The 10753-nt window shown below is 41.7% G+C and overlaps 1 protein-coding gene across 1 annotated transcript; it reads left to right on the forward strand.

Moving 5' to 3' along the window:
• The first annotated feature begins 579 nt into the window (after nucleotides 1–579).
• Nucleotides 580–7368, forward strand: G6PC2 (glucose-6-phosphatase catalytic subunit 2). Its single transcript, XM_081889446.1, has 5 exons — nucleotides 580–1273; nucleotides 1681–1790; nucleotides 4002–4113; nucleotides 4687–4802; nucleotides 5706–7368. The coding sequence occupies exons 1-5, from the start codon at nucleotides 1056–1058 to the stop codon at nucleotides 6215–6217; spliced, it is 1068 nt and encodes a 355-aa protein (XP_081745572.1). The 5' UTR covers nucleotides 580–1055; the 3' UTR covers nucleotides 6218–7368.
• Nucleotides 7369–10753: the final 3385 nt, after the last annotated feature.

Below are 10753 nucleotides of genomic sequence, written 5' to 3' on the forward strand. Positions count from 1 at the left end.
CCTCATAGCTGTCAACTTTTCCCTTTTCTTGTGAGGAATCCCATTCGGAATAAGGGAATTTTCCTTAAAAAAAGGGAAACGTTGACAGCTATGCTTCACCTCAGATGGCAAAATGTCTTGAACAGGCCTTGGCAAAAGGGAAAGAGGGAGATCTCATAATGGACTACTGTATTTATTAACAGCAGGCCTCTTTTACATTGCAACATGTAGTTCTGCCCTTTTTCTCAGTATTTTCTAGACCAGCACAATGACCAATGCACAGAAGGTAACCTATTTGGAGGCACATGGCTTTTTTTTAAGATCTTGTTGCTGTGTGTATTATTACGTACTGTTTACAATTGCAATTTAGAAGTATAATAGGCTGTACCAGTGCTATTTTTCTAGAAAAAGAGGTGCAGGAACTCACCATGAATGCATCCATTCTTCTCTTATAATGGCAATGGCACCCACCTGAGAGGTACCGAAACTCTGGTGAGTTCCGGCTGAAAAAAAAAGCCCTGGGCTATGCTTAGAGATGGGCATGGTAACAGAAGCAGGTTTTAATTTCAAATAAAAATGCAAAGCTTTAATGGCTTCTGTCTGCAGCGATTATTCATGTATTTCTGGTTTTTATAGCAGCAGCAGCAGTAGTTAATCAAGGGTGCAAATGGCAAATGCCCAGTCTTGAGAGAAATGAGCTGTGCAAAAGATTCAGACAAACATGGCCCAACTGTTCATATAATGGTTACATAAGACGTGTATTTAGCATCACACACCTTTGCTCACAATTTGCTGCAGATCAGCATGTCCTTCAGTTTTCTTCCTCCATTAAAATGGCAAGCAAACAAAAGGGGGGGGGGCTGTTTCCAAAACCAGGAGAGCCATGTGTCTTTGCCAAGAGTCACATGCTCCAGGAACGGACAATATAAAAGCAAAAAATCAACTACCGTTCACTGCTTTCATGTCCTCGTCTACTCTCCTTCAATGGTTTCAATTCTCCCATTGAAGCTAAAGAACAAAAGGGAACTTGCTTCATGCAAGGGACTCGGTCTTAGTGCAGTTTCTAACAAGTTAAGATGGATCTTCTCCACAGCCATGGCGTGCTCATAATTCAGCATTTGCAGAAGGATTACAGGTCATACCAGAGCTTTCTAAACTTCATGTCACATGTCGGAGATCCTCGCAACATTTTTTCAATTTATTTTCCTCTTTGGTTCCAGCTTAATCAAGTGGTTGGGACAAAAATGATCTGGGTGGCAGTGATCGGTGATTGGTTTAATCTTATATTTAAATGGTAAGGTTCGTTGCTTCCTTGGAAACTTTGGGAATGGCAGGATCCACAGTCTTCTGAGATCAGAAATCTTCCGGGGACTGTTGGTTACTGAAATTATTTAGGGTTTCATTGAATGCTAGCCGGAGTTGATCCATTAACACTGATGTGTATAACTAACTTAGGCTCATTAATTCCAATGAGTCTGTTCCCTTAGTTGGATGCAACCTGTAGTATATAAGCTTTGAAGAGTTATCTTTCCCCCTTTTAAACAAGACAAAGGAAAGTAATGCTTCTGCTTCAGCATATTATGGTAAAACTGATCTAGCAGTCAAGCAAGAATCATTAATACAAAGGAGACTGGTATGTTGCTAATATAAAGGAGACTGGATTTGTGTGTCCATTGAAGATAATGCTTTCTTTTCTGGCAGGATTTTGTTTGGTCATCGTCCATATTGGTGGGTCCAGGAGACAATGATCTATCCAAACCAAACTACCCCATGCCTTGAGCAGTTTCCTATAACATGTGAAACAGGACCAGGTAAGATATAGAGTATGATCTGGATGCCACTGCAAAGCAGAACTGGGGTTGGTCTGTGCCTGCCTGGGAACATTGCTTTTGGTTCTATGATAGAAGGAAGGTGGGGAATAAATGTGAGAATAATTGTGTGTGTGTGTCTCTCTGTGTGTGTGCCTTCACTACTATGGAGTTGCAAATGGCCAGCTGCCTGGTTTTTATTTGGGGGGGGAGATTTAAATTAGATAAGAAATTCTCCAGAATGATTTAAAACAGCATGAAGAACTGAAAAGACCTGGTTCAACTGCTTGTGATAACATTCACATCCTTGCCCCCATCTGTAGAAAAGCAGTGTAGAAAATGCTAGTCTTAGTAGAAGATTTCAACTTCAGAAGTAGGTTTCATAAGAATGATTAACTGCAGAAAAGAAAGAAGGAAGAGAAGGAAAATTTGCATATCTGCCATCATTGTAGCAGATTAATAGATCAGGTACTATTTGTCCCATCAGCTACAGGGTAGCTGAGTCAATCATTTATAAGGATGGCCTTTAAGTTCTGGAAACCAATAAAACTATTTAGGACCAGCAACATAAGTGGCTTGGTATCCATTTCCCTGAGAAGTTAATACCTAGTCTGGCTGCAAAGAACAGCTGCTTGAAGTGTTTCTTCATGCCATGCTTTTCCATACCATGTTACCAAGTTTTACTACAGGCCAGCGAAATGTGGATTTGACAAAAAGGAGCTGTGAGCAATTTACCAGGCACAGAAACATAGCAAGCTGCCTTGCTATGCCTTACTAAGCCCGTTTCGTGGAACCTTGTCTACACTGAGTGGCAGAGGCTCTTCAGGATTTCAGGCAGGGAGTCTCTCGTAGCCCTACCTGGATGCTGGGGATGGAACCTAGGGCCCTCTGCATGGAAAGCAGATTCTCTAACAGGTGAGCTATGGCCCTTCCCCAAATGCAAGTGCCATGCACCAGCACCACATGGTCTTGAGATTAGTCTGAAGACATGCGATACAGTTCTACTGCTGAAGCAAAGGAACACTGGCCCCATCAGCCAATCGCAAGGGAAACCTACTGGGTTTCGCATGTAAGTTGGAGGGCAAACGGGATACAAGTGAAATAAACTGATGTAAGGAAACAGCCTATGAGAATGCGCTGTTTGTATGTAACTGTCCCGTCCCACCCCGGCAGCTCCATACCCTCCAACATTTCTCTGATGAAACTAGTGGTGTCCTATTTAATAATTAATGATGATGCTTTTATTATTTAAGTCTCACCCATCTGACTGGGTTGTCCTACCCACTCTGGGCGGCTTCCAACATACATAAAAACATTATTAAATAGTTAACATTGACAAACTTCCCTATACAGGGCTGCCTTCTGAAGTCTTATAAAGGTTGTATAGTTACTTATCTCCTTAGCTCAGGGGTAACGTAACTCCATACCCTCCAACATTTCTCTGCTGAAAATAGGGGTGTCCTAAGGAAAAGCCGGACATTCCAGGATCAAATCAGAAACCAGGAAGGCTTCTGTAAATCCAGGATTGTCCCTGGAAAATAGGGACACATGGAAAGTCTGCAGCTCCATCTCTAACAGATGAGAGATTAGAATGCTAATTTTGCTACCATGAGTATGGATCAGTTACCTTCATGGTTAGGGATTTTATTTTCTTTGTTTTTTAAGATTCATTGGCTGCTAGTTTCCATGGGTGATTTCTCCTTCTCTGGTCTGATGGGAGACGTCTCTTAAGATTGGGCATCTAGTTGCTCTGCATGAACTGCATATGAATACTGCAGGCAATTTAGTCCTATGGGCACATCTGAAGTTTATAAAACACCTCTTACCTGATCACTGTTTGCTGATCCCCCTGTAACTGCAGTATTGTTAATTACCGTATTTTTCGCTCTATAAGACACACCAGACCACAAGACGCACCTAGTTTTGGAGGAGGAAAACAAGAAAAAAATATTCTGAATCTCAGAAACCAGAACAGGAAGAGGGATCACTGCACAGTGAAAACAGCAATCCCTCTTGCTGTTCTGGCTTCTGTTATAGCTGCGCAGCCTGCATTCGCTCCATAAGACGCACACACATTCCCCCTTACTTTTTAGGAGGGAAAAAGTGGAATGCTACATGCCAACAATCCCGCCTTGTGACAGACACGTGGGCTTTGGACATGTACTGGTGCCTTTTGTGATTTTACCACTGCCTTGTTTTGTTATTTCTCCACAGGAAGCCCCTCTGGACATGCCATGGGATCATCATGTGTCTGGTATGTGATGGTGTCAGCAGCCCTGAGCTACACGGTGAGGCAGAAAGGGAAATCGACCATTAATCTGCACAGGTCAGTCTCTTTCCCAAAGCCCCCCGTTTAGGAACGTTATACATTTGCCACAAGATGGGCAGTGCGAAAATGTGAAAATGCTTTCGGTCACCTTTTGTTACTGTTTTTTTTGTTCAATCAGCAACAATACAAAGGAGATTTTGCAGCGATCCCTTTGGTAACTTAAAGCCTTGTGTGCTGTTAATGCTGAACTCAAGAGAGATGAGCGGAGGGTGAGATGATAAAGGCATGCCCTCACGGAAGGCTAGAGAGGCCCATGCCGCTTCCAGTTATGGAGACATTTCACCGCGAAACAATTAAAAATAACAAAACATGAAAACAAAATAAAGCAATTTTTTTGGTCTGGTGGACATGAAAAACAAGTAGTGGCATGCCAAATGCCAAAATAAAAAACAAGAAGTTTCTAAATTTGAGGACTCTTTGACTTTGAGGTCCAGGCCAAATGACCCCTGTGGCATCCACTCTGATCAGCCCTGAACTGAGATTTGGATGCTGAGAAGAGAGAGAGAAAAAACAGTCTAATAATTTTCATTTGGTTTTTGTTATTATTTCCTCCAACTGTTTCTTTAACAGACTCACCTGGTCTTTCCTGTGGAGCATGTTCTGGATTATTCAGATCAGTGTGTGTGTCTCGAGAGTCTTCATAGCAACACATTTCCCTCACCAAGTCATCCTTGGAGTGATTGCTGGTAATAAGGACAGAGCTTTCTTTTTCTATGTACAGGATTTTGGAAATTACGGGAAAGTGGCTTCATAAGTATATTATGTGGGTAGTGGGAATGCATATCTAACCAGGTGTTCATGTCAATGTTAAAGTTGTTTTCAAAATTCTGAGGCGATAAGGAATAAGAAGCGGTGGCAGCAGGGCTAAATTTCACACACTGATTTTAACTTCTTTAGCTGCTGGCTTCTAGTTAAGACTTTTAAGTGAACAGGAGGTATACTTAGTTTAGGCTATGTACCCATTAGTGACTTAAACTCCTCTGCATTTCAAGTCACATTTCCACATTGCGGTACACACCAGAGTGACGGTGGGACTGCCTCCACCTGATGTGCTGGACCTATTTGGTTTCCCAATGCCTGCAACCCAACTCCATTCAAGAAGTTGTCATCTGTGCATGTTCAATGACTTTCTTAAGTGGACATACCTCAGCTTAACTACAGAGTGACTGTGGCTTACCTTTTCAATCCAGATGGTGTGTGTGTGTGTGTGTGTGTGTGTGTGTGTGTGTGTGTAACCTCTAAGTGGTTTTAAATAAGGTAAAACATTAAAAGTAACAAAAGGCAGTTAATAACAGGTATTTAAAAATGTTCAAAAGATGATTAAAATCAACAGTAAACAAAAGGATTAAATACATGCCAGCGTTCTTCATGTCTGGATACTCTTGCCTAAACAAAAACATTTTAAGCAGATGACGAAAAGAGAACAGCGAAGGTTCCTGTCTTATGAAGGGATACATTTTGCAATACCTTAAATATCCCTTCAAACTCTCATTCTGGTGTGGGTTTTTGTTTTTGTTTTGGCTAAGCATGGAAATATATCCGTTTCAAGTAAACACATCACTTCTAATGTCTCGTTTCTTCATTCACAGGCATGCTCGTTGCTGAAGCGTTTGAACATGCCCCAGCCATCCAAACAGCAAGTTTAAAAACCTATATCCAGACAAACGTGTTCCTCTTTGTTTCCGCTCTCGGCTTTTACTTGGTTCTGAAGCTTATCGATATTGATCTTTTGTGGTCTATTCCGAAGGCAAAGAAGTGGTGTGCCAACCCAGAGTGGATCAATATTGACACGACTCCATTCGCCGGACTGGTGAGGAACTTAGGTGCCCTGTTTGGGCTAGGCCTCAGCATTAACTCTGAGATGTTTATCTTGGGCTGTAAAGGTAAACATGGCTATAAACTGAGTTTCAGGATGTCATGCATAGCTACATCCTTAGCCACGCTGCAGCTCTATGATTTTATCAAGATACCCACCCACACCGAGTATCTGTTTTACATCCTTTCTTTCTGTAAAAGTGCAGCCATACCGCTTACGGTAGTGGCCTTTGTTCCGTATTGCATATACTTGCTGATGAAGCCAACAGAAAAGAAGTTTTGGTAGACATTAATGGTTGGTTTGCCTTGGAAGATCCTGGAACATCTTATGCTCTGTGGCCGAAGACTCAAAACAGTTATTTCACTTTCTCTCACTCTCCATTCTGAACAATGGTGGGTAGATTTCTGATTTGTAAAATCAAAAAGATGCTTACACCCAGGACTGAGATTCTCATACCAGAAATAATGATCGGTTAAGACCCAAATACTGACAATTAAACTGTTATAACATGGCTGCCTGAGCTTCCAACAGTTATGAAAAGTTTGTATATATGTATGTATTGGTAGTCAAAGCATGCTGGATTTTTTTCTGCCCTGAAACTGAAAAGTGCTTCGCCTACCTGCTCCTCTGTCTCAGCCCAGGAGATGTATAGTTTTACTCAGCACTGCATTTTCTGTATTTGTGTGGGCATGTGTACATTTGTATAGTTACTAGTAAATTAAACTTGCATTCTGCAAGCACCTACCTATGTTTCTGGCAACCCCTAGAGCTCACACTTCCCTCACATCCAAGCCTTAAGCAACTCTGTGACCCATGTGTGACTTACTTTGCTGACATCTATTCTGAGGTAAATGTCATGACCCAAGTTATTACTGTTAAGATCCAATATATTCATTTTGTCAGACTTTTCTATTAATCAGCGTTTTGTGAACTGTATATGTGCCAAATTTCAGTTTGCTAGGTGACCCATAATTTCCACCACCTTTTGGGAGTATATATTTTTTGTCTTGTATCTTCCCATCCCATTTAGTGAGACACAGAGGCTACTACCCTATACTCACTTAGCTGGGACTTAAGAGTCAGTGAACTCAATGGGATTTCAAGTAGAAATGTATAGGATTTGCACTGTTACTCTCTGCCTTTCAGAGCCTTTCAGTTTTTTCAGGTAACTGTGGAGTGTTTTGGATAATGCATGTGCAAAATTTCAGCTTTCTGGGAAGCCTGGAAGATACTCAACCATTTGAGGGTGTTCTTTGAATACTCTGTTTTGTGGGAGCTGTGTACAAATGTCCCATTTTTAACTTTGTGTAGCAACTGGGGTGCTTTGGACTGTACATGTACCAAATGTCAAGGCTCTACAATATTGGGGCTCATTTATTCACTGTAAAGAGAGAAAACGAGTGATTAATATTTACTAAAATTATGCTGTTATATGATATAACTTATCTGGATCATATAATAATTTGTGAGGTAGCTAAAGTGGTACATCGGGTTAAGTACTTAATTCGTTCTGGAGGTCCGTTCTTAACCTGAAACTATTCTTAACCTGAAGCACCACTTTAGCTAATGGGGCCTCCTGCTGCCGCTGCGGCACCGGAGCACGATTTCTGTTCTCATCCTGAAGCAAAGTTCTTAACCTGAGGTACTATTTCTGGGTCAGCAGAGTCTGTAACCTGAAGTATCTGTAACCTGAAGCGTCTGTAACCCGAGGTACCACTGTACTAGTAAAATGCTGTCCTCAGATTTTTCCAAGAATGTGAAGCAAAAGTAACTACTTAGTTGGTCATTACATAACAGGAAGGCAAGTATTTCTGCACTGATATGTCACTTGTATTTTTGTATCTTGCATGGTATTTCTGCACCCTCCCTTGAACTGTGCAGTCTAGTGATGAAAATGGAAACATCTTTTATACATTAAACTTCTCTTTCAAATACTGGTAATATCTGCATTACTTAACAGGTCAGGAGTTTTTACCCCCTGAAAGCAGCTGAATCATTATTAGATAAGTATACAGAGTTGTAGCTTAGAAAAGAACAAACTATTTATTGATATGCATGCTCTGTGCTACATACAACTTGTATGGAATCATAACGTTCAGCCTCATAGCCGTTCCACCTTGCTAGACCAAGGAACTGAAAGATGCAGATATGTGAGAGATAATGCTTTGACCAAGCTCATGACAGAGGTGTGACCTGAAGCCCACATTTCTTCATATTCAACTGGCACCCCAAATTCAGCACCATTAATTCATCACATCCCAGCTCCTGCTAGGAAAGTTCCACTGCAATACCATGGATGCATGCTATAAGTAGATGTTTAGACAGAACCAAAGCTAACCAAATTTTCTTTATTAATGGCAGTCACAAAGATTAATCTATATATCATTCACACACATCCAGCATTTGGCAAAGTCATTTTGCATCTGGAACAATAAACATGCACTAAATCTAAACCAGGGATGGGGAATCATTTGCCCTTCCGGATGTTTGATTCCCAGCTCCCATCAGCCCCAGGCAACATGGCCCAATGGTCAGGGACGATGGGAGTTGTGGTCTAACAACATATGGAGGGTAAGAGGTTCCCTAGCTTTGCTCTAAAATACTATATAGGCCTTTGACAAAAATATCCTCACAATAAGCAAATATGAGTGTACTGTATTTTAATTCTGCCACTACACATTGGCACACAATGCAGCTTATCTCAGTCATTTCTGGGCGTCTACTGTTCTGCTCACATCAGCATTCTTGCGCTCCACGGCTGTTTATGTAAACATCATAACATTATTCTACATACTTTTCAAATGCAAAAAGTATGCTGCCTTACCCAGGCAGCATACAATCAATTCTGAATACTGTATTCATAGTACGGTGCTTTTGCTTTGTTTTAACAAAAGCCACATACCTAATTGTATTGTTATATTGCTGTGTTGTGTTCTGTCTTTTTATTTTTATTTTAAATACAAAACTCCTCTAGAGGCACAAAGGCATGTTCCCTTTGAGAGACGGAGGGAGAGAAGTGCATCATAACAGGGATGGTGTCTGAGTAAAGAAAGCTTAGCTGATGAACGACGCACTTCAGTGAATTAAATTTACGTAAATATAAAATATTGAGTGAAGGAAAAATCTTTTGCTTTTGATGATAGTAGGCACTGTATTTGAAGAGGCAGTCCTATACCCACTTCCCTGGAGGGGGTGGGGGTAAACACCACTGAACCCAGTGGGACTAAGTTTTAGTAGACATGTATAGGATTGTACTATAAATGTTGCTGCCTTCATTTGCTCTAAATATATTATTGAGCTATTGCCAAAGGATTCCCCCCCCCTTTTTCCTTGGTGTAAATGTCAGTAATTTTCACAAACATTTTTGACATTCTCCTGTTAAGTGACAATCACCAATGCTTAACAAGCCTGGAGGATTCTAGAATGTCACCTTGTGAACTTAATTTGCAATGCATGAAGAGTTCCAACACAGAGCAGGGGGATTTGGGAAAACCATTTATATCAAGCCAGCTACAATCCCAATTATTCTTTTCCTGTTAACGGTTTCCTCTCTGTAAATTGCTAACAGCTACATGAGGGAAATCTAGTTTTCAATTGATTGATTTTTGGCAGCATGTATATTTCCAAATTAACAGATTGCATTTACAAAAAGGCCTTTCCCACAAATCTTATTTAAGATTTGGGGTTACCAAGTACCCTTAAAAAAAACACAACCAACGCTCTGGAACATCACACCTCTATAACGATGGATAGCCCTTGTTTGGGACTCATCAGTTTGAGCTGCCTTACTTCTAAGTCAGTGTTTGATGCCTAATTCAAACTCCCTTTATGATGATGAAAGCCCATAATAAATCCCATGAATTGCCCAGATGAAAAGGTAGAAAGTATGGTCATCTATAGGCCTGGCTCTTCCCATTCAGTCAGCCAAAGACAGCTGTGACTTGGCAGCACGCAGATGTCAGGGACATCAAGGAGGATGCAAACCACCTCTCATAAACTCCCGAACCACTATCTCATTCAATGCATGTGGCGAGATGACTTCACAAATTTGTGGTCAGGAAAAATCCATGCCAAATTGCTGTCCCACGGAATTGCTCAAACTGGATCTAAATGTGGCAAAAAGGTGTATAAATCAAAGGCTGGATGATGCGGTGCTATCCCAAAATTTCGTAGCTGGTGGTGGAGCCTGCTTGCTGTTAAATTTCGGCATAACCCCTATCTACCGCGCTCCGTCCTACTTAACATCGCTTATGGCCGCTTTTCACCGATATGCCTTCATTAGAGCTAGGTTCAATGTCTTTCCAACAAACCACCTCTGGGTACCATCATGGCCCTGGAGACAGAATCCCCTTCTTCAGGGGATGAGGCTGAGGATTCTGAACCAGAACAGAGAAGGCAGTCAGGGCCAGCTTCCACCAGATGAGCCAGGAGGAAGCCCCCACCCCCCAACTTGAGAATGATTGGACTTGGGAGACTCCATTGCAGAAACCCCAGTGAGACCATTGCCTTTGAATACCAGTTCCTGGGAATCTGAGGTGGGCAGGATGTCATCCCACCTAGGTCCTGCTTGCAGGTTTTCCAAGGTATCTGGTTGGCTGCTGTAAGAACAGGATGCTGGACTAGATGGGCCATTGACCTGATCCAGCAGACTCTTCTTATGTTCCCACCAGAGGCTTCCCCACTCCACTGTAGTAGGAGGCTACAAGAGCAGGTTGGGGCCACTTTAACTGAAGAAACTCCCTTAACCTTCCAGTGCAGGCAGAGCTAACCATGGGGATTCAGCTGCTTCCAATGCACAGGGCCCAATTTGTTTGTTGCTGA

Source organism: Podarcis melisellensis (assembly GCF_964234715.1).
Source record: "Podarcis melisellensis genome assembly, chromosome: 1".
Lineage (NCBI taxonomy): Eukaryota > Metazoa > Chordata > Lepidosauria > Squamata > Lacertidae > Podarcis > Podarcis melisellensis.